We start from the raw sequence: 21,141 nt of genomic DNA on the forward strand, positions 1-21,141 counted from the left end.
TATTAGTTCTTTTTTCAAAATTTTATGCATCATTTTTTTTAATTTAATTGTTTATGACTATTTTAATTTTGTAGTATTTTTTCTATTGGCTGAATTTTAATAAATGATATCAATTTTTAGTATTTTTCTATTTGCTTTTAACCAAACATCTTATGAAATGAAATAGTGGGAGTAATAACCAAAAAGAAAGGCATTACAGACGAAATTATCTCATCCGATCGGCTTTTTTTTAGACAAAACTTGTAGCATTATACTTTATTTCATTAAAATCATATTTTCAAATGGAATTGGAATAGACCCAAACCACTCAACGATAGATACTTTTTTTTTTCTGTTTATACTTTATATTGTTTAATTATCTACGATTGTAACCATGTAATATATTTGAGAATAAACGGATAATATACTTACAAGGCAAATACTAAATACACAAAAGAGCACCAAAAAAAGCAACAACAACACACGGTCTCATCATATACAAACATAAGAAATTAAACACAAACGACATTTCCCTCCGCAAACAAATCTCTCTTCACTTAAGAATAAACGCTTAGAACAAATGAAGCATCATAGCGACCATGAATCCAAAGAATCCGGAAACAAGTGTTTTCGCTGCGGAGGAGGAGTCAGCTGGAGTAGCGCCCGCGCCAGCAATATCAGCCGTGGTGCCAGTTGTACTAGAAGGAAAAGTCCCAACGGTTTTGGTGGATGTGGTGCTAGAGCTACCTGGTGAGCCGGGGAACAAGGGAAGAGACGACCCCGCTGCAGCTGCCGGAGATAGTGCTGGTGAAAGTGCCGGAATGAGAGGCAGAGAGGAGGAAGGAAGTGGAGTAGAAGAAGATGGAGAGAGAACGGGGACGGGGTTAAGAGGCAACAGAGGTTGAATTGGTAGAACAGAAGAAGGTGAAGGCGCGTTTAGAGATGGGACAGTGTTTGGAAGCGGTGCGGTTGGTGCTGCCGTTGCGGCTGCGGTTGGTACAACGTTTACCTCGAGTTTCATCCCTTGGCTACAATGTCCTGGCATCCCACAAATGAAGTACCTAGACAAATTGATCGAGAGTTTATATATATATATATAAATATTGCTATAACATATAAAAATATATCATATGGTCTTGATTTGTATGTAAGCGTATTTAACCTTTTTCCAGGAGTGGTGAGAGGAACAATGGAGTTTCCATTAGCAAACGTTATAAGCGGTTTAACAGCTTGACAACTATCGAACTCGGGTTTGGTGACTTCAACTACATCGTGGAATGCAGCAGGGTAGGAGAAAACTGTTTGAAGCAAAAACAGAGTTTTTGGTTTTTAGTCCTTAGATGTTGAAATAAAAGTTTAACGTAAAGATATGTGATCAATTACCAAGATTGTCTCCGACAGCAAATGTTTGTGCTGCAGCCCAACTTCGAAGACTAGCTCCTACCGTCCAACCACTAGGACCACCTATTGTATGGTCTGTAGCTACTGTTAAACCGATGAATGTAGTGGCGAGGACCGTGAATATGATCAGCATATCTCTGGATGCCATTATCTTCTTCTCTCTTTTTTTTTTTTGGGATGAAAGTAACAAGAGAATTGAAAGAATAAGAGATGATGATGATTGGTGATTCACATTGGGTGTCAAATGTGTGTATATATAGTGGTTAAAGAAAGATAAATGATTGAGAAGAATCTTTTGTGATAAGAGTTGGTAAATAATAAACTTGTGTTTGTATCTGTTGAGAGTTAGTATTTATGTTGGATCAAGTGAAGAACTAATAATAGATCAAGTAAGCTAATTTTTTTTCGTTTTACCTAATCCACTACAAACCAGACAATGTTCATGGTGCTACACTTGTCTAAAACCAGTTTAGTTGCACCTAAAGCAAGAGGTAAATTTATAAAGCATTAAATGAACTTGCTTTACATTAGAACAGGTGAAGTTTATATTAACCCAAGAGAAATGGTCTAAGACAATTACACATCTTCCTGTACATTATAGAGCCAGTGTAGTCTCTGTTCTCTCTCTCTGTAATGGAAGTTACAAGTTACAGTATAAGTAACAGAGTATTTTGTATGTGTTGTTATTCAAAACTTTTCAGAACTTAGCACAAAAACAACAAGAACGTTGCGATTTTTATACACCGGAGCTGTGACTATGAGCGAGTAATTTCTCCTGTTCGCTGTTGATATCGTTTTGGAGTGAAAGAGGATTAGACTGATGAGAAGTATGCTTGGGATTGTTGATTTTGTACCACACATTCTCTATACGGAAAAACGCCCACTGGAATCGCCTGTAAATCTCCAAAGCAGTGATGATGAACACAGTGATGTAGTTGTTACGGAGATGAGCTGATAACTTGTACGTCCATGTCCACCTTAGTATCAGATTGCTTCCGATTACCCAAACATATACCTGAAAAACCGTAAAACCAAGATGATTCACACATTTAGCTAGTTGTAGATATCATGCAGTGTGGCTGAACGATTTAATGAAAACAAGAAGCTATATATTACCCAACGGCGTCCATAGAGTAGATGGGAGAAAAGATTTGGTCTGCTAAATTTGAAAATCCGAGTGAAGACACTACAAGAAAGAAAGAGATGAGAAATCTTAAACTGACAAGTCAATCCAAGATTGGAGGAACCTGTTTTAAATTTACTGTACCTTAGATCCCAATCACGTAATATATCCCAAAAGAAGGAGAAGAAAGTGTTAGCTAGACCAGAGAGGATCCATGCCGGCTGAATGGAGTAAGTCCATGTATCCGGATCGATAAAATACTTGAGGGCTGAAAGAAAGATGACAGGCACCGCCGTTAAATATTTTCCAGCTGAAAATGAAAGAAAGAGAGCATGTGGTGAGATATTAGAAGTCTGGCGAAAGCAAAACACAAAAGAACCAGTTTTTATTACAACCGGAAAGGTCTGAGATTTCAGATCATTACCATTGTAGATGTTTGCAATGTCCTTGCTATCTTTGTACTGACGAATGCACTGAAACAGCCGGAAAAGATAAGGTAGAACGAGAACCAAGGGAATTGCAGCCGAATGACTCCCGCAAACCGAATCAGCTTCAAACCACGCAATAGTAGCAACCTACAATGAATCCATCAGATTCCCTGAATATTGAATGGACAATACATTCATACGGAAATGGGAATTACTCACCTGTCGATGGACCATCCGACATACTGACCGTTCTAAATCCGATAAAACCTGCACAAGAAATTTGTTGTTCTTCTAATAATTCCATTCAGTGTACATACAAACAGAGGAAAGATAAACAATTGTGTTACCTTTGACAGAGAAGTCAAGATATCAGCTAGAAAGAAGTCCGAAAAAGTCACTGCCTGTTTGTGATACACCATTACACCAAATGAAAGTTAGATGATGTAAAGCCAGTCTTCAACAGAAACAACAGTGCTATTTTACCTGCACTGGGAAGAGTATCCGCCAAAAAGTCCAAAGCAAATAGTAGCGAGATGACATGTAGAAGATATCGAAAGGGATTATCAAAATGATCACAGCTGACAAATACAAAACTACCTGAAAACATCCAAAAAGGTTGCTCCATGAACAAATAAATCAAAATCTTTTTAAAACAACTTTAAGAGAAGATGCATCTATTACACTGGTTGAGATGCAGCCAACTTTACGTCTCCATGCGAGTACAGATACAGATATGCAGTCATGCTAGTCAATATAGCTATTGTCATCCACCTGGCACACTGTGACACAGGTTTCATAAATGTAATCAGATGAAAAGAAAATGTACAAATGATATAACTAAGAATTGTATTATACCTTCCATATCTCTCTGTGACTAAGATGATCTGCTCCTAGATAAAAGATTGCTGCATAATCAACTCCAGACCGAGAAAAGACCCACAGATTAACACCCCAGAGCCAGACCATCAGTGTCTGTACACAATAGCATTCATCAGGAAACACACATAAAAATTTGACTTACTATTAATTAGAGAGGAAATCTAACTCACAATGAGAAGGAGAGGGTTATAATACAGAAATGTCTCATAGAAAAACAGTTCTCGTGATTCTATTCCCATTTTCATTACAGATTCCCATCCAACCTGCAAGTTTTTAACATTATTGTATATCGCTAAGACTGAAAACTCAAACGATGGCTACAAATCAAAAGCTAAGATGATTGTTTGCAAGAATAAGAGTACAAAATCCAACCTTTCCACAAACATAAAGACCACCAATATACAGAGCAACCTGGAGAATCAAGATTGTAAACATCAAATCAGATGGTTAGATGTAACAGAAAAAGGAGACAAGTTTTGAAGATATGATACAATCAGCAAGAATCTATGAAACCAAGAGAGGGAGCTCCTTCCATGTATCATTAAACATGCTACAAAATCAAACTCTAAAGAAAATCTAGGAACACTGAGTAAAATGAACAATACTTTGAGACTTTGAAGGAATATAGGAGTTCGCAATTTTGCAAATGTACGTAGAAACATACTTGCAATCTTCAAGTCATTATCTCCTGTCGAATTCAGCAAACCATCCAAAAAAAAAACAAGGTAATCAAAATCACTAAGTAGAACTGATTTTTCTGGTGGCCAAGGATAAAACCAAAACAGAGAAACAGCTAACCTAGATTAGTGACGATGTGTCTACTAGCAGATTTGCGCGAGTGAGGATTATTCACAGGCACAGACAAGACACCCCCAAACATAGATGCCAAAGACAAAACCTTTCTCTCTCTCTCGTTTTGTTCTGAAACCAATCGCAACACAAATGAACATAGCTTAAACCTCACTCTTACAAAAATCAACTAAACTTCTGTATAATAAAACCATGAAACGATGAAAGTGAAAGACTTTCCAACGAAGAAGACAAATTGTACCTTTTTTTCTCCGATTGCTTACTCTTGAAGAACGCGTCACACTGCTCTCAACGTAAGAAGACAACTTCAAAAGCAATACAGGAAACTCTACACAGATTGCTTCCTGCTCTGAACTGAAGGAGGCGTCACACTGCTCAACATGAACAACCGCATCGAGATAACGTTAATCCCAATCGGTTTTGCTGAAGAGAAAAAATCTAGCAAACCCATCAAAGATTTATTCTGAATCACAAAAAAGAAAAGAAAAAAAGTCGATGGCTTTATTAAATTAAAGTGGCCGAGAGACTAAAATCGGAGCTATGAGAAATTAAAAACCCTTTATTTTGTATTTTAGCGGAATATCTAATGTGTAAAGTAATAATAAAGGGAGCTCTTTTAATTTCTCCCCGAAACGTCAAAAATGTAAACTGCATTGCATTGAGTTCCTATGAATAATTCACGAGACAGCAAATCAAATAAGGTTGTAAGAATTAAGGAAGAAGACTTCGAAGGCAAACCCAGAAAAGGAACAATCGATAAAAGTCCACCTTTTTCTCTTATTGGATACCTCTATGCTCTCTCTCTCTCCCTCGACAGAGAACTATTTTAAGATGCAAAGGGGTCGGAGAAAAGGAAACGTTGTTTTAAAAGCATACGAAAAAGAAAAGAAACAAAACAAAATTGTTTTGTTTTTTTTGGTCAACGGCTTATGCAAGTTATTGACTTTGGCAACTCTTTTACGTTTATCTCAAAGACAATATCTCCTAATTATAGTATTAGATTTCATTTATATAAAACTATAGTACTACTTAAAAAAATTATCCAGAAATGGAAGAATATGGCTACAGTCTGTAGCCCCTATATAAAAATTATATGAAAATATTTGACATAATAATACTTGACAATGCTGTTACTTAAATATAAAAAGACACAAGCTTTGATAATAACTTGTTGTACTTCGAGGTTATTAGTCGAAGTCGTTGATTTTTATAATAAGAAAAAGATGTATTTTTTCTTTCTTTTTGAAACAAGTCCCATTTGAAAACTGTCTACGTGGAGAAAAAAAAAGACAAGTCAATGCAAACACCATGACGTTAAAATAAAAAAAGTCAATGCCAACACCATTTTGTTTTGGTCGACAGATTATATAATGCAGATTACGCTACGCTGTCGTATATAATATATTTTTTGTTGTTGTTGCTACGGTACTAAATGACTCGATTGAAATGGTCTTATCATATTGGATTGCGATTAAAAGAAGTCAAGTCCATTATGAATGAAGCCAAGCCTAATATGGACGTGTCTCTCCAAAGCCCAAATACAGGAATGTAATAAGCTGGCATGTCTCTCACTCTCAGGAGACGCATGAAGACAGACAATGGAATAAGGCCATTGGCATTAATGGCATACCAAACCGGCAGGAGCAAGAGCAGCCTGAAACATAGTAACAACCAGTCCTAGGTTGGTCGGTCCAATCCAAACATGATCTTGTGTAGACTTGTAGTGCCCTCAGCAAGAACAAGTTTTGTTTCCAGTCTACTGTCTACTAATGTTTGAGTAATTATTTCTCAAAATTAACCATAATGCTAGCCTAATTATGTTATCAAATAATCCATTTAAATGTTCTTGTCATGCCTGTTTAAAAGATGTACCACTATATATTTAGGATTACACGACAATTTTTGTAATTTTATTTTGTTTAAACCACTGGATTGTCAGATTGTGAACCAAAAAAACAAAATGTTTCCAAATTTTCGATTAGCAAGATGGAGGCAAAAACTAATTAATTAACCTTCCCCCTCCGCCGCCGCCTCCGCCATAACTTGTCGCCGCCAACACATCCGTCACCGCGAATTACCCTAAACGTAGTGTCCATACTACCTCTACTCGTTTGGGTACTCTGCTTTTAGTTTTAGCCTTGAGTGGTCTTTCCCCGTAGTTATTGTAAGCAATGGAAGTAAGTATTGATTCTCAGGTCTGATACTTATTTCACTTCAATTTGTTTTGGTTAATTGATACAAGCAGTCCAAGTAAGTTTCAATTGGGGAGTAGAAGAATCAAAGAAGAAACGAAGCAGAGTCCATTGTTCAGAAAATTTGGAGAAACAATGGCGAATAGCAAGTACGAGTACGTCAAGTCATTCGAAGCCGAAGACGAAGTTATGTTTCCTAATCTGATAGTCATCCGCATTGATGGCTGTGACTTTTCCAGGTAAAATAAATCTCACATTCAACAGTGATGGTCTGGTACATTGTGAACGAGGGTGGTATAGAATCTGATAGGTTGAATTTATTACAAGTAGATTGTGTTTTCAGATGGTTCTTGGAGATTGATAAGGATGGTGTTCTCATGAATCTACCTATGCATATGTGTGTTTATAGATTTTCCCAAGTTCACAAGTTTGAGAAGCCTAATGATGAAACGGCTTTAAATTTGATGAATTCATGTGCATCTGCGGTTTTGGAAGAGTTTCCCGATATTGTCTTTGCATATGGATATAGCGATGAGTACAGGTACCATTCTCACTTGGATTAGTTTACTTTTTCTTAGTTTTTGATATGTTTCCCTTTGACAGGTTTTTTCTTGTTTTCATGTATCCTGTAGCTTTGTATTCAAGAAAACATCAAGATTTTACCAGAGACGAGCATGGTACTGGTCTGCATTTATACGATATGGGAGATAAGTCGAGTTGTATTTAGTTTTCTTCTGTATGATTTGACATTTACTATAACTTTTTTAATTTTATTTTGTTCATATGCAGTAAGATTTTGTCTTTGGTAGCCTCATTTTTTGCTGCGGTCTATGTAACAAAATGGGAAGAGTTCTTTCCTCAGAGAAAATTAGAATATGCTCCTTCCTTTGCTTCAAAAGTTGTGAGTTGTGCATCAGTAGAGGTTCTTCAAGTTTACCTTGCGTGGAGACAACATGACTGTATGACCTTCTAACATCTATGTTCTATAAAATTTAATTTATTAAATTCTTGATATATGTTCTGGATATTATTAATTGTTGGCTTTTGCATCTAGATCTTCTTACAACTTCCATTGATTTGGTTGCAGGCCACATCAGTAATCAGTATGACACATGTTTTTGGATGTTAGTAAAAAGTGGAAAGACATTAAGGGAAACACATGAGATTTTGAAGGTGTGTTCACTTCACTGTTGTCTATGCTATTTTTCTGTGACGAGCTACACTTTTTTTTGCCATGGAATGTATTGAGCATTATGATTAGACTTTTTGATATAGATTATGGCCCTTTACCTTTACCTGGTTTCATACCTTGTAATCATATATTATTGTGTGATCATACTACTTCCTGTTGATATCTGCAGGATACTCAGAAGCAACAGAGAAATGAGCTTCTTTTCCAGCAATTTGGTATTAATTATAGAATGCTTCCTGTATTGTTTCGTCAAGGATCATGCCTTTTTAAGACAAAGGTGATCTTTTCAATTATTTCTAGCCTTCATATGCTTGCTTTGAGATGTGTTGCATACGTATGTAGAAATTTAAAGCTTCAACTGGTAAGTTGAATCTTTATGAAGATCAGCAAGTTCGTTTTGTTTAGTGATTTAATTGGTGTCAGTTGTATGCTTTTGCATTGTGAATTTCAGTTGCTTAAAATCTTGTAAATTTATATTGTCTTGTGTGGCTGCATCTTGCATGTTCAATACCAAATCAATTTACAGTAGCTAGTTAAATATTAAAGTCAAATGTTCTCTTGTCTCTATATTGGTCAGTTCAATGTATATTTCGTTATGTGTGATACGTTGGCTGAATTTCGTCAGGTAGAAGAAACTGTAAAGCATGATGAGAATGGAAATCCTGTAAAACGATTGAGGAGAAGGGAAACATTAGTGCATTCAGAAAATATTGCCGCAAGAAGCTTCTGGAATGAGCACTCCTCTCTTCATAAGGATCTTGGAAATTTTGCTAAAGACATTGGCAAAATTGAACCGGACTACGTTAAGTCGTTTCAGTTTGAGAATAGATTATTACCATTAACTTGGGTTGTGGTTAGGATTGATGGCTGCCATTTTCACAGGTAATATGCTTTTTAGTCTCTATCTATATTCATTGTTAGACAATGTGTCTTGCATAAAAGCCTTAGACTTGTAAAAATTTATGTTCGCTAGGATTTATTTCAGTTATAGCCTATGATGCTATATTACAAGTTTATACACTTCTGACTGCTATGGTCGGCATGTTCCTTACGTTACATTTGCTTTTGTGTTAGGCTGTAAATTGTGATTTATTTAGGCAATGCTAGTATCACTTACAGAGAAGTAGAATTGTGGAACTTATACAGTAGTTAACCTCTTTGGCAAATAAACACATGTATTTTGCTTGAATGATTGCTATTGTTCTGTGTAAGTGATCTGATCGAGCTTGCTTGGATTTTGATAGATTTTCTGAAGTTCATGAATTTGAGAAGCCAAATGATGAGCAAGCTCTGAAACTTATGAATTCATGTGCAGTGGCTGTTCTTGAGAAGTTTCAAGATATTGCCTTTGCCTATGGTGTTAGTGATGAGTACAGGTATGTAACTCTCAGCCCCTTTAAATCAAATTTACATTTCTTGATATTAATCGAGTTCATCTTTGGTTTGCAGCTTTGTTCTGAAGAATGAATCTGAGCTTTACAAAAGACAGCCCAGGTCAAACTGATTTTCTAATGCCCTTAAGTTTCTATGTTTCAGAATAAATTAATCTGTCTGTCCAAGAATTTTCTTGGTTCTTTTCCACTGTTGATCATATAATTCAAATATCTCATTGCAGTAAGATAATATCAGCAATGGTATCCTTCTTCACGTCTACATACGTGATAAGATGGGGAGATTTCTTCCCTCACAAAAAATTGAAGTACCCTCCATCATTTGATGGACGAGCTGTATGCTATCCAACATCAGAGATTCTCCTGGATTATCTAGCTTGGAGACAAGTCGACTGTGAGTATTGTCTGATTAATGATACACTCGTCTGTTCTTGAGAGATAAAACCTTGATAGCAAATAGTATCGTTAGTTTGAGTTGGATGCTCTTGTTCAGCAATTTTGTTTTGTCTTGCAGGCCACATCAATAATCAGTATAATACATGTTTCTGGATGCTTGTTAAGTCTGGAAAAAGCAAAACTCAAGCCCAAGAGTACTTAAAGGTGCTTTGTTATGCCTTTCTCTAGTGGCCAATGCTCGCTCTCTTAGTTCATTGTCTAAAATGGTTTGTCACTTACATTTGGGATTTGGCTCTGTTTAGGGTACACAAACACGAGAAAAAAACGAGTTACTTAGCCAGCAATTCGGAATCGAGTACAACTCATTACCTTTAATCTTCCGCATGGGTTCTTCTGTTTTCCGCCTAAAGGTACTACTTTTATAATCATACTCCAAAATTATTCTAGTGTTTTCCAGCAAAATCTTTAGTGTCTAAAAGAAGGGTCCTCTAAATGAGGAGCCCTGAGAACTTTGCAGCTTATTTCATATGTTAGCTACTTAGCTGATCAAATATTTGCATGTTGTGGAAACTTGTGAAATTTAAAGCATTTCTTTATTTTTTTGGTCAGTTTTGATTATTCTTGTCTATGCAGAGATTTCAAACAAACTGTCTAAATTAGTTTTACATTTAGACGCAGGAACGTGTCACAGAGAAGAAGGGAGAAGTTTCAGGAAAGCAAGTGGAAGAAGAAGAAGTGGTGGTAGACCATTCTAACATTATCGACCATTGTTTCTGGCAGCAACATCCTCACATTCTTACCTCCTAAAACAGGTATCCACTGGGTTGTACCAAAAAGCTAATAAGTCTAAACCTAAACCGAAAGAGATTCAGGTTTTAATGTCTTATTGTCATAAACCAAAGCTGAATTACAAAAAATATTGAACCAGATGGTCTATTTTCTCTATAATTTCCCATTATTTAACTAGTAATCTTATACAACATCATGGTTTAATTCAATTTGGTACAGTTGAATGCTACTAGAAAGATTTTGTTATTACTTTTCCTTTGACTGGTAGGAGAAGAAGAAATATTAGTGCCTTTTTTGGTAAAAAGTAAAATAGTTTGACTGAAAAGATAATGGGTAAATAAAATCTCTCCCAAAAGAATTGACTGATATCTTCAATTAAAGGTAAGTAATATAAAAAAAAATCTCATTCATAAGTACAACAATATTTTAATTTAATTTCAAGAGAAATCCCCCTATTTTTCACTTAATTAGTAATAGAATCCAAGAGATTTTTAACTTCTTTTGTTCCTTTACACCTTTTTTTCAAAAATAAATAAAAATAATTAAATAAAAATAATCTGTGAGCGTTACCTCTATCGACAATACTGCTATTAGCTTAGTTCGTAACGCTTCCTCTCTCTGTCAGTCAAAATCTTCGAATTTACCGATTCAGCCACTCCTCCTTCCTTGATCCCTGTCGTGAAATGGACATGCCGTCGGAGCTTGAGGTTCAATCTGGAGAGGAATCCGTTGACATGGACAGGAACAGGATAGTCGTTGTTGAGAGGGAGGAGGAAGAAGATGGCGACGTCGGTTCAGTGATTACCGACGACGACTCGATCGGTGATAGTAGTGGCGAAGATGATATCTTCGGTGTAGGGAATTATGCTGAGTGTTCGGTCGAGAAGTTGGAGCTGCCCGAGGAATTTGCGAAAAGCGTTATGGTTCTAACGTGCGAGTCCACAGCTGAAGGTGGTTCTTGTGATGTCTACTTGGTTGGTACTGCTCATGTATCACAGGTATCCTCGTTTTCCATCTTGTTTGCTTTCCCTAGACTTTAGAACTCATTACTTCAAGTCTTCAACTAGCCTGGTTTTGTATAAGGTTGAAACGTGTCAGTCCATATCTTTTTCCCTTGATTAGACTATAATATATAAAGCATTTGTTTTTGTAGGAATCATGTCGAGAAGTTGAAGCTGTAATCAGTGCCTTGAAACCACAGGTTCTTCTCCTAACAGTTCATTGAAGACTGAAGCGTTTCTTATATCTTCCATGTTTTTTTTTTATCTAGCTCTTAGTACGTGGCTGATGGTTTTCAGGTCGTCTTCGTGGAATTATGTATAAGTCGTATGTCTCTTCTCGAACCTCAGACTTCGAAGGAGGTTTGCTCTACACAATGTCCAATTCAGTTTACTTATTGTCATCTAATACTATGAGATATTCTGCATCATGTTTCTTTCTTTTGCCAGAAGATGATAATCATTATATGTGTCTCTGTTTTATAAATTAGCAGAGTTAGGTGTCCAATTTCTATTATTAGAGAATGGCCTAAGTTTTTGTCGGAATTTTTATTTTATTTTGTTTGTGCATATCAAACATACTTATCTATGATCCTAGCTCTTCTATCGACTTGTTCCTTAGTCTGAAAAGGTGCGATGTTTTGTTTTCTCCAGGTCCCGACTGTGATGGAAATGATTGGCATGTGGAAGAGGGACCACAACCTATTTGGAATAGTTTACGGATGGCTTCTTGCAAAGGCATGCTTCTTTGGTTAAGAGTTTCTTTGATTTTGTAGCTTAAAATTTCCATAACAATAATTTACATTGCATTTTTTATGTTTAGATCGCCAAAAAGCTTGAGGTTGTTCCTGGTGCTGAGTTTCGTGTGGCATGTGAAGCGGCAGAAAAATATGGTGGGAAGGTGTTTTTTGGCGATCGTCCCGTTCAGGTGACTTTGGTGTTCATAGAAATGTTATGGAATTCATCTGTGGCAATATGTTTGATATATTATATCTATTTTTAAAATTTGTGTTCCAATGAGTATATTCAGTTTCTTTTGTATTGGTTGAAGCAGGTCACGTTAATGAGAACATGGGGTAAGATGCCGTTATGGCACAAGATAAAACTTGTGTACAGCATAGTGTCTCAAGCTGTCTTTCTTCCTAAATCTGAGGAACTTGAGAAGACGGTAAAAGAAAAAGTTCTTTGCTTTCCTTTGTCTTCCATTTTAAAGTGTAGAATATTTACTGACGATAATATTGTATGGCTTTAGCTGAAAGACATGAACGATGTGGATATGCTGACATCGGCTTTTCAAGATATGAGCAAGAAATTTCCATCACTCATGGAGACACTTGTGCATGAGCGAGACTTGTTAGTATTTTCGTTATGTGTAATATATATATCTGACTTGGGTATCCTGATATACATTTCCCTAATCCTTTTGCAAAAATTGCGTTATGTCTCATTCTCAGGTACATGTCATATTCATTGTTACAAGTTGCAAGTGAGCATCGTAGGGTGGTGGCAGTTGTCGGTAGAGGGCATCTTGAAGGTATCAAGAAGAAATGGAACCAACTTATAACGGTTAGTAACAATATTTTCAGTGTACAGATTTGGTTGGAAAACAAATGCTATAACCAGTGCTAATTGTTCACCATCATTGTAACTAATGGTCTTTTGCAGATAGAGGAGCTGATGGGGTCACCGATAAATGATTCAACTTATACTATGAAGAATGTTCTGAGATACCTGGTGGTCGTAGTCGCCGGGGTAGCCATAATCGCCGGCATATATCTTACTAAGTAAACAATCTCAAGGTAGAGTGGGTTTCTCATGAGGAGAATAAAAACGTAGGCGATATAACAGATGATGACATATATTTCAAATAACTGTTATAAACTTATGCTGTCATGTCATGATTTATTTTTATTTATTTATGGTTTAAGGACGAACAATCAAATCTCACATTTGAGTTATACAGTACATTATCAATCATTTCTTTCCCTTCTCATGTCTCTCAATTCAACTACTAATTTTTTTTTGTGTTTAAACCCCTAATTCTTATACTGAAATCATACTTGTCCCATGTCTCATACTCAAATCATATGTTTTGAAATGTAGTTTCCATTATATTCCTTATTGTAATTCCACTAAATTACCCAATCGAATATTTCATGCCAAAAGTCTGTTACTATCACGAATAGGACCATATGTTATAACAGACGCAAACACACACACACAAGACCCAACTAAACATTCAGAAATTGTCATGAATATCTTATGCATTTCAACAACTTGCATTCTCCACTCTATACATATATATGTATTATTATTAGTTTTTTTTCCTTCTTTTTTTTTGTGTGTATATAATATACATTTCGCATTGTGGAATCATAGTTCTTTCTTTTCCCATAAATATACAAAAAACACATTTATTTGAATCTGAAAATATGATAGTGACGATTGTTTCATACAGCCAAGAATTCACCATGGAAATCTGCGAACAAGAATCTGTGTTGGAGATCAAGAAACGCTTAGGACAGTTTCTTCAGATCCCAACATCTTCTTTAACTCTCTTTGTCTCTTGTTGGGAACTCCTCGACGGTCTCGACATCGAAGATTATCCAATCATCTCTGACGGCACCAGAATCGACCTCACCCTAAGTCCCTTTTTCACGGCACCTTCTTTTACTATCCCCGCCGCTAAAAAAATTCACGTCACAATCAAGTTCCCGTCGAAAATGTTCACCGTCGAAGTAGACAGAACCGAAACGGTAACCGCAACGTCCCATCTTATGACAGGTTTTGGGATTTCTTGATTAACAAGATACAAATGTTTTTGCAGGTGAGTAGCTTGAAGGACAAGATTCACATTGTGGAGAACACACCGATAAAGCGAATGCAGTTATACTACTCCGGGATTGAGCTAGCCGACGATTTTAGAAACCTGATCGAGTACGGAATCAGTGAATTCTCAGAGATTGTGGTGTTCCTTAAGTCAATCAACCGTTCGAAAGACGTTGCTCCGGTAAGGAAACTGTGTTTCTTGGTGCAGACGTCATCGAGTTTATTCAACGGTGCGAGGAACCCTGTCGAGATTAACGAAACTTGTACTATCTCGGAGATGAGAGAAGGGTTACAAGCTAACAAGACGTTGCCAAGAGACGAGTATATATTCGTACACAAGCAACGTATTATGCGAGAGAACTGTAGCCTTCGTTGGCATGGTGTTGAAAATGGCGACACTCTTTTTGTGTTTAAAGGGTCTATTAGTCGTGGAGGGTTCTGACATTTATAAAATTTATGATTCGTATTTTGAATAAGTACCTTTCAAGAACTCACACACATATATATATATATATATGTACTACATTATTTAGGGCTATTATTGGATCATTCACTTTTAAACACTGATGGAATATAATTAACTGTTAACGGTATGGTTCAATGGAGTTAAGTATACAAGAACATGTAGTCTAGAAGCTGATGCTTGTGATTTGTACTAGTATTTTCGATGTATCACAACTATAGGATTTAAACTTACATAATGTGTTAATCTTATTGTATTTTGAATACAATTGTTAATTAATTGATAATATGTCTAACTGATCAATACGGTAGAACTTAAATTTTTTTAAGATGTTACCGTCCATTTATTGGATCTCCAAAAAAATTGTTGAATATTTAAGGGTTCTGTTTAAAAAATTACCATGTAAAGGTTTTGGTTAAGTATACTCATTCCTGAATGTAGATAGTGTTTTCTTTAAGTTATGTAGATAATATTTGGTCAATTAGTTTACAAAGAATTATAATTATTAATATAATACAAAAGATTGAGAATTAATAGATAGTGCGACTAGCATAATATGTTGACCCTATAACTTTAAGATATGTTACAATCTATTTTTTTGGGTCAAAAGTCATGGGGGTATCTAAACGTTTTATAGTAATTTACCAATGTAATATTATGCAACGTGTAATTATTTTTGTTTTATTTGAGAAAACATTTTTGCTAATGATATAGATAAAAAAATTATATTACTTAACAAAAATATGTTTGTTGTTTGGAAAAATAAAGACTGAAAATTAATTTTAGTGCGACTATCGGAATAGGTAGATCCTACAACTTGAAGATGTTACAATCTATTTGTAGGATCATTAAAAAAGTTGGATATCTCTGTACTAATGCAATGTATAGTAGAATATGTGGATCTTACAATTTTGAGATGTTATAAACGATATCTACATCTTCAAGAAAGTGTTCGGATTTTTAAAATTATATTAAAAACTTTACAAATGTATGTTTAGTAATGGTGTATCGAATGTATTTACTTTAAAAAAAAAAAAATTATAGCAATGTATCGAATGGAATTTTAAAATTTTATTAGTTTTATTTTTTTTGTAAATATCACCACTCTAAAACTTCTACAAACATGTTACCATTCTAAAACACACGAAATAATTATTTTCTATTGATTAAGAAAACCGAGAAGCTTTTGACCAGCCGGTTTCTCCGTTTAGCTGGATTATCTAGTAGGAAATGGTAACTATAATTGAGAATCCGACTCTGTCTCATGGAGAAGCTTTTGCTCTTTCTTTACAGAGAAGATAAAGAAGACGAAACCAAAGAACCAAATCAAACTCAATTTTTTTTTTTTATTAAACTGGTAACCTAAGACAATGTTTGATTGTTTGCTTGTATACCAAGAAAGACAAATAAAACAAAGATAATCACAAAAGCAAAAAAAATCTCATCAATTCGAGTCTTTATTATCTCCTTCTTCACCCTCTATTGCTTCCTCTTTAACACCATCATCATCATTTGCTTTTTCTCCATTAATCATCTCCTTCTCTTCTTCCTCATCATCTTCAACCTTCTCATCTCTACCTTCTTCTTCATTTTTCATCTCCTTGTCATCCTCCACCTCCCCGTTTGGTTTCTCTTCTTCCTTTCCTTTTCCACTCTCTGCGTCCGAAGAAACCTCCTCCTCCATAGGATCTTCATCTTCTTCTTCTCCTTCTCCTTTAGATCTCTCCTCTTCCTCAGAAACCAAATCAGGATGCATAAAGAACAAATACACATGAGACCATTCTCCCACATCTAAATCTCTTAACCTCGTTTCATCTTCATCCTCCATCACCACCCTTCTCTCCTCTTCATCTCCGATCACGAGTATCAAACGCTTCACCGGTAATTTCACCTCCGCGGCGATCTTCTCCTTCAACTCCTTGACCGTCGCATCCTCACTCACGTCCGCATCTATGAACGTTCCTGTTATTATCTCCACACTCACCTTCATAATTTTTTGATCTTATGATTTTGATTGTAAAGACAAAATATATTCATAGCTTCTTCTGTTTTTATTTTGTTTTTGGTTATTATATTTTGGTAATGGCTTTTTTGGTTTCAAGATATTGCTATATGTATGAAAACATGAACCAACCAAATTAAAACACAAAGCATGCAGTTTTCATTGTCAATCTAGTATCGGATAATGCGCTTCATATTTTATGGAAATTAATTTCAGTTTCGTTGCGGATATCTTGCAACTACATTTTTTTCTTGACTGGTGGGAATTATTATTATTCCACAAAGATCTGTCTCCTGAAATAATTAACAAAAAGAAATAAAAATTTAATTAGGGAAATATGTGATGATTAAATTCTTAGTTTTATTATATTTAGGGTTCTATTCTAATTCTAGTCTATATTTCACGGATAATCGATCTGGTTTTGTATGTAATCCTCATCAGAAATATACATCAAAACGAACAGAAATAACATCCTCTTAAAAAATTTATCAAGTAACAACAACCAAAGGATCGTTTCTACATACTCTTAACATTTAGTCGTGATGAGTTTATAATTTGGGCTTATTAATTAGTTCTTCTCCATATATATATATCCTAGAGGTTTCATGTTTAACCCTTGAATATTGCTTTAATCCATCAAATATTTGGTATGTGTAGTTGCGTACCAAGGAAGTTGTGTGTATATACATAGTGGATAAATGATTACTTGAACACATTCTTGAATCCAAGTTTTACAGTAATTCTTTAATTTAGCTTAAAGGCTAGCTATATGGTTTTAATTATATTGTAAATGATTTTTTTTCTTGGAGAAAAATACAGTTATATAACCTAAAAAGAAAAATCAAGTAGTGGGTGTGTATTTTGGATAATCAGACATTCAGACCTATTCTGATTTCTGAATATGGTTTAATTTAGGGTTTGAAAACTATATAACATACAAAGAAATCAAGTAGTTGGTGCGAGTTTTGGATGACCAGACCTATTCAGAATCCTCAAAAACTTCACTGGTTGATCAAACAATATATATAGTAGCATGCAACTCTGTATGTTACAGTTTCATATTCTAATTTATTGTGGTAATCATGGTCTAATGATTGATAATTCGTATTGTAAGGTTGAGTCTGTAACATAACTTAATATATATTAATCATAGTTATCCAATGCGAACAGTTAAAATAGTACATTAAATAATCATCTCCCTCATGCATGTTTTTTTTTTTTTTTTTTTGCCTACCTCACATGTTAAGTCCAACGAAAGAATTGAAAAGCCACTTTTGTATTTTGTATCTTTAAAAGAAAAAATTAAGGAAAAAAACATATTAATTAAAAGCTACTTTTGTATTAATATATTTAAAAAAGGATAAGGAAGTTAAAAACAAAGAACATTTGTATAGCAATGAGTACACGAAACAAACGTACACACTAAACAAATATAACGTCCAAATTTTTTTTCAGAAAAAACGTACACAACTGACAAGTGTACAGGCAAGCATGCTTATTTCATGAAGGTTGCATAAAACCACAAAACTACACAGACTGTCACTTGTGTGTAATTAAAAACAACTGTTAATTAGCAAAAACCAAAAGTTAAATGTTAAGGCCACAAAACTAATCAACTGTTAATACTTTGGTTAGCTGTCTGTGACCAATGTAGAGGCATACAAAAAAGATTAGCTGTCGAGACCATTTTGGTTTGCTTAATTTATAATTTGAGTTGGGATTTAGTTACACTATTGATTAGTGTAAATGAACTACGGCCAAATCTTTTTTTTCTGTAACTGTAAGTATAATTAATATTGTAAATACCTGTGAAATAATGCAATTATTTTGGTTTACATAAAGGGACTACAGTTAAAAGTAAAATAATAATAAGAATAGTTGAAAGTTACATGATAATAGAACCAATTGTGCTAGATTAAAATTGAAAATACATATAAAATGGTATTTGCTTTATTTTTAATCAAATGTAATTTTCTATTTATCATATTCTATTGTTGTATTCCATCAATTCTTATAAATTAGTACAGTATGACTTATAAATTTTCACTTTGTATCACTCGAGGTAACAGATCAACCATGGCTAGCTATATTTCAATGGATCGGATATTTATTTGTTTAATTTCACTTATAGAATAAAAATTCTGTCTTTAGTAATAAATTCTAATAATTATCTTAAGTTTGACTATTATGATTAATTTTCTGGTCAAACTTATTTTAGATGGTAAATAGTTAAAAGGAATTTTTTGACCGACGACTAAAATTTATACCTAAATTTGTGTGTTTTATTTAGTGTCGGTCGTTACTCCCTATCCATATATTGTTGATAAGAAAAATAGTTGACCGATGACTAATTATATTTAAGGATACTTTGGATAATGCATTGACTAGCTATCACAATTACTTAAATATATTTGTATGGATTTTCATCTATTGAAATTTTAAATATCTTTCCCAAAAAATAATCAATCTAGTCAATACTAATAGTATGGATATTTTTAAAAAGAAAAGTGATTTCCGGCTCTCCTCTCTTTAAAAACGATCGAACGAGTCAATAAAAGCTGAAATTTGTCGTTTTTGTAACTGATTCCGTACATCTCACACGGTATGATTGACTTGATCGATTAATATTATGCATCTTCGGACAATCAAAAATCAGTTGATGTCAAATATGTACAATTTATTTGATGTAAAACTACAATATCAAAAAAGTTAAATCATTTTTATCGTTCACTACGAATTTTAAATCTTAATAGTTGAATTCTTTTACATTTTTTTCACCTAGGTTCATACCATATAAGCAAAATATGTTATTCATAAATAATTGTTTCTCGAGAGTGAAAAATTCAAAGAGGACTCAAATTGAAAATACCAAAAAGGTTAAAACAATATTACAAATCACATTGAGACTACAACTAATTATATTTTTTATCTTTCTAATGATCAGTAAAAAACAAATATTTAGCTATTTAATATGTTTTGTATAATATGTAATAAAAACATAACCGGATATGGGAACCCAATCAGTTTGTGACACATGTAGAGAAAGATAGAAGCATCTTTTGTCTTCTTTTCTTTTGTTCCTCTTTAACGTTATCTTTTGCCTTCTCTCTATTCTTTGAGCGTGTAGGGTTAAGCAAGTGTCTCCCCCTCTCCACCTATAAATATGTGTCTCTGCAACCCATTAAATTCACTTTCACTCTCATCACCACCACTCACTCCCCTCAAAACCGCTTTCTAAAACCATTAGTTGATTTCCGACCAAGCTCTCTATTGCTTAGCTATCCATCCAAAACCAAAAATAGTTAACGTTACTCCCAATTTTCACATCATTTTACAGCAAAGTAATATAGCTATCCACTCATCCTAGATTTCATCTTTGTGGGCAAATTAATTATCGAATTTATATAATCGTCCGTAACGCCGTTGTTGTATCTATCAGTCATACACATCAAAGGATGAAATGATCCTTACATGTCTTGATTTTGAAGACAGTATTTTGTCTATAGATTTGTAACCTTTTTTTTTTCCCTTTCCGTTTGTAGAAAAAGGGTGAGACGAAGATGGAGAGACAGATCAAGCTAACAAAGAAACAATAAGCTTTGAAAGATTTGATTTTTCTGAGTTAATTTAGACAGCCAAAAACTTTTAAAGGTACCGGATGGATTCTCTAGTTATCCTTTTCATTTTGTGTTTTATACGTCCTTAATTATATATGTGTCGACCAATTAAATACAACAACGATAACAAAATAATGGGAAAAAATTTAATACATCACATAAAATTTGTTCTTTGCTGCTGGTCGGTATATACATATACATATGATATCATTCCTTTACGAATAGAGACTTATGTACATCTATCTGTTAATTTTCTATAAACCCAAATATAATTGAATCATATTCTTTGGTCAAATACTATTGTCATTTGATTAGATTTGTGCAAATATATCCAACAATTCAGTCCTTGTTCTATAGTGTAGATCTCTGTAAATCGTGAAACCCTAGAATTAAATAAAAAAAACAATGACTGAAAAAACTCAACCTTTTAAATTTTTTTTTTTTTTTTTTGCCTCGATCCATATTGTGTGACTAGCTCTCAAACTTTTTTGATCTGCTAGCTGTTTGTGTTAATTATTTGTTAATCTGCTGACTGTGTGATGTGTGAATTGTGATTTCTCTCTTTTTTTTTTTTGAGTCTTTGATTTCTACTGGTCGGTCTTCTGATTCCAACAATCACCATCAGTTACTTTTTTTCTAATTTTTTTTTTTT

At 34.4% G+C, this 21,141-nt stretch overlaps 7 protein-coding genes across 12 annotated transcripts in view; 4 read left to right on the top strand and 3 right to left on the bottom strand.

The window, feature by feature from the left end:
- Window positions 1–360: 360 nt before the first annotated feature.
- On the bottom strand, window positions 361–1,589 carry LOC17889024 (uclacyanin 1). The gene is made up of 3 exons (XM_006295858.2): window positions 1,363–1,589; window positions 1,142–1,277; window positions 361–1,040 (listed from the first exon to the last, which is right to left on the bottom strand). The coding sequence occupies exons 1-3, from the start codon at window positions 1,526–1,528 to the stop codon at window positions 551–553; spliced, it is 792 nt and encodes a 263-aa protein (XP_006295920.1). The 5' UTR covers window positions 1,529–1,589; the 3' UTR covers window positions 361–550.
- A 312-nt stretch (window positions 1,590–1,901) lies between these two features.
- On the bottom strand, window positions 1,902–5,377 carry LOC17888221 (SPX and EXS domain-containing protein 3). Of its 3 annotated transcripts, XM_023783994.1 has the most exons (15): window positions 5,359–5,377; window positions 4,862–4,991; window positions 4,609–4,731; window positions 4,416–4,498; window positions 4,183–4,221; window positions 3,981–4,073; window positions 3,787–3,903; window positions 3,615–3,710; window positions 3,415–3,528; window positions 3,279–3,332; window positions 3,151–3,198; window positions 2,928–3,078; window positions 2,648–2,813; window positions 2,497–2,566; window positions 1,902–2,395 (listed from the first exon to the last, which is right to left on the bottom strand). In XM_023783994.1, exons 3-15 carry the CDS (start codon window positions 4,688–4,690, stop codon window positions 2,117–2,119), a joined length of 1,392 nt encoding a protein of 463 aa, XP_023639762.1. In that variant the 5' UTR covers window positions 4,691–4,731; window positions 4,862–4,991; window positions 5,359–5,377; the 3' UTR covers window positions 1,902–2,116. The 3 variants fall into 3 exon arrangements, with proteins under 3 accessions (XP_023639762.1, XP_023639763.1, XP_023639764.1); XM_023783995.1 differs by lacking the exons at window positions 4,862–4,991; window positions 5,359–5,377 and having other exon boundaries at window positions 4,475–4,498; window positions 4,609–4,676; XM_023783996.1 differs by lacking the exons at window positions 4,416–4,498; window positions 4,609–4,731; window positions 5,359–5,377 and having other exon boundaries at window positions 4,862–5,134.
- Window positions 5,378–6,613: 1,236 nt separating this feature from the next.
- Window positions 6,614–11,288, top strand: LOC17889503 (tRNA(His) guanylyltransferase 2). Of its 4 annotated transcripts, XM_023784678.1 has the most exons (15): window positions 6,644–6,735; window positions 6,866–7,051; window positions 7,222–7,353; window positions 7,445–7,495; window positions 7,602–7,771; window positions 7,900–7,985; window positions 8,174–8,281; window positions 8,630–8,886; window positions 9,249–9,380; window positions 9,454–9,498; window positions 9,620–9,789; window positions 9,910–9,995; window positions 10,094–10,201; window positions 10,464–10,603; window positions 11,206–11,288. In XM_023784678.1, exons 2-14 carry the CDS (start codon window positions 6,948–6,950, stop codon window positions 10,596–10,598), a joined length of 1,584 nt encoding a protein of 527 aa, XP_023640446.1. In that variant the 5' UTR covers window positions 6,644–6,735; window positions 6,866–6,947; the 3' UTR covers window positions 10,599–10,603; window positions 11,206–11,288. The 4 variants fall into 4 exon arrangements, with proteins under 4 accessions (XP_023640445.1, XP_023640446.1, XP_023640444.1 ...); XM_023784677.1 differs by lacking the exon at window positions 11,206–11,288 and having other exon boundaries at window positions 6,614–6,705; window positions 10,464–10,776; XM_023784676.1 differs by lacking the exon at window positions 11,206–11,288 and having other exon boundaries at window positions 10,464–10,776.
- LOC17888342 (traB domain-containing protein) lies at window positions 11,148–13,568 on the top strand. The gene is made up of 9 exons (XM_023784679.1): window positions 11,148–11,578; window positions 11,734–11,781; window positions 11,879–11,941; window positions 12,233–12,316; window positions 12,402–12,506; window positions 12,633–12,746; window positions 12,831–12,931; window positions 13,033–13,144; window positions 13,244–13,568. The coding sequence occupies exons 1-9, from the start codon at window positions 11,264–11,266 to the stop codon at window positions 13,364–13,366; spliced, it is 1,065 nt and encodes a 354-aa protein (XP_023640447.1). The 5' UTR covers window positions 11,148–11,263; the 3' UTR covers window positions 13,367–13,568.
- A 481-nt stretch (window positions 13,569–14,049) lies between these two features.
- Window positions 14,050–14,849, top strand: LOC17888477. The gene is made up of 2 exons (XM_006295359.1): window positions 14,050–14,334; window positions 14,406–14,849. The coding sequence occupies exons 1-2, from the start codon at window positions 14,050–14,052 to the stop codon at window positions 14,847–14,849; spliced, it is 729 nt and encodes a 242-aa protein (XP_006295421.1).
- Window positions 14,850–16,188: 1,339 nt separating this feature from the next.
- LOC111831166 (cyclic nucleotide-gated cation channel beta-1) lies at window positions 16,189–16,952 on the bottom strand. Its single transcript, XM_023784920.1, has one exon. The coding sequence runs from the start codon at window positions 16,858–16,860 to the stop codon at window positions 16,315–16,317; it is 546 nt and encodes a 181-aa protein (XP_023640688.1). The 5' UTR covers window positions 16,861–16,952; the 3' UTR covers window positions 16,189–16,314.
- A 3,090-nt stretch (window positions 16,953–20,042) lies between these two features.
- LOC17887770 (homeobox-leucine zipper protein HDG3) overlaps window positions 20,043–21,141 on the top strand; it is a 5,522-nt gene continuing 4,423 nt past the window's right edge. The window contains exons 1-2 of the mRNA XM_006296479.2: window positions 20,043–20,213; window positions 20,415–20,523. The gene's annotated coding sequence lies outside the window, so the exon portion shown is untranslated. The remainder of the gene's footprint in view (window positions 20,214–20,414; window positions 20,524–21,141) is intronic.

The sequence above is a fragment of the Capsella rubella genome, unplaced genomic scaffold (assembly GCF_000375325.1).
Source record: "Capsella rubella cultivar Monte Gargano unplaced genomic scaffold, Caprub1_0 scaffold_4, whole genome shotgun sequence".
NCBI lineage: Eukaryota > Viridiplantae > Streptophyta > Magnoliopsida > Brassicales > Brassicaceae > Capsella > Capsella rubella.

Excerpts from the sequence above, each read along its gene's own strand:
- LOC17889024 (XM_006295858.2), bottom strand. The coding sequence starts at position 1,528 with ATGGCATCCAGAGATATGCTGATCATATTCACGGTCCTCGCCACTACA. Across the intron at positions 1,278-1,362 it reads TGCTGTCGGAGACAATCTTG|TTTTCTCCTACCCTGCTGCA; the intron begins GTAATTGATCAC and ends TGCTTCAAACAG. Across the intron at positions 1,041-1,141 it reads CTCACCACTCCTGGAAAAAG|GTACTTCATTTGTGGGATGC; the intron begins GTTAAATACGCT and ends CAATTTGTCTAG.
- LOC17888221 (XM_023783994.1), bottom strand. The coding sequence starts at position 4,690 with ATGTTTGGGGGTGTCTTGTCTGTGCCTGTGAATAATCCTCACTCGCGC. Across the intron at positions 4,074-4,182 it reads GTCTTTATGTTTGTGGAAAG|GTTGGATGGGAATCTGTAAT; the intron begins GTTGGATTTTGT and ends AAAAACTTGCAG. Across the intron at positions 3,711-3,786 it reads GTCACAGAGAGATATGGAAG|TGTGCCAGGTGGATGACAAT; the intron begins GTATAATACAAT and ends CCTGTGTCACAG.
- LOC17889503 (XM_023784677.1), top strand. The coding sequence starts at position 6,948 with ATGGCGAATAGCAAGTACGAGTACGTCAAGTCATTCGAAGCCGAAGAC. Across the intron at positions 8,887-9,248 it reads GATGGCTGCCATTTTCACAG|ATTTTCTGAAGTTCATGAAT; the intron begins GTAATATGCTTT and ends GGATTTTGATAG. Across the intron at positions 9,499-9,619 it reads CTTTACAAAAGACAGCCCAG|TAAGATAATATCAGCAATGG; the intron begins GTCAAACTGATT and ends ATCTCATTGCAG.
- LOC17888342 (XM_023784679.1), top strand. The coding sequence starts at position 11,264 with ATGGACATGCCGTCGGAGCTTGAGGTTCAATCTGGAGAGGAATCCGTT. Across the intron at positions 11,579-11,733 it reads GTACTGCTCATGTATCACAG|GAATCATGTCGAGAAGTTGA; the intron begins GTATCCTCGTTT and ends TTGTTTTTGTAG. Across the intron at positions 13,145-13,243 it reads AATGGAACCAACTTATAACG|ATAGAGGAGCTGATGGGGTC; the intron begins GTTAGTAACAAT and ends GGTCTTTTGCAG.
- LOC17888477 (XM_006295359.1), top strand. The coding sequence starts at position 14,050 with ATGGAAATCTGCGAACAAGAATCTGTGTTGGAGATCAAGAAACGCTTA. Across the intron at positions 14,335-14,405 it reads AAGTAGACAGAACCGAAACG|GTGAGTAGCTTGAAGGACAA; the intron begins GTAACCGCAACG and ends ATGTTTTTGCAG.
- LOC111831166 (XM_023784920.1), bottom strand. The coding sequence starts at position 16,860 with ATGAAGGTGAGTGTGGAGATAATAACAGGAACGTTCATAGATGCGGAC.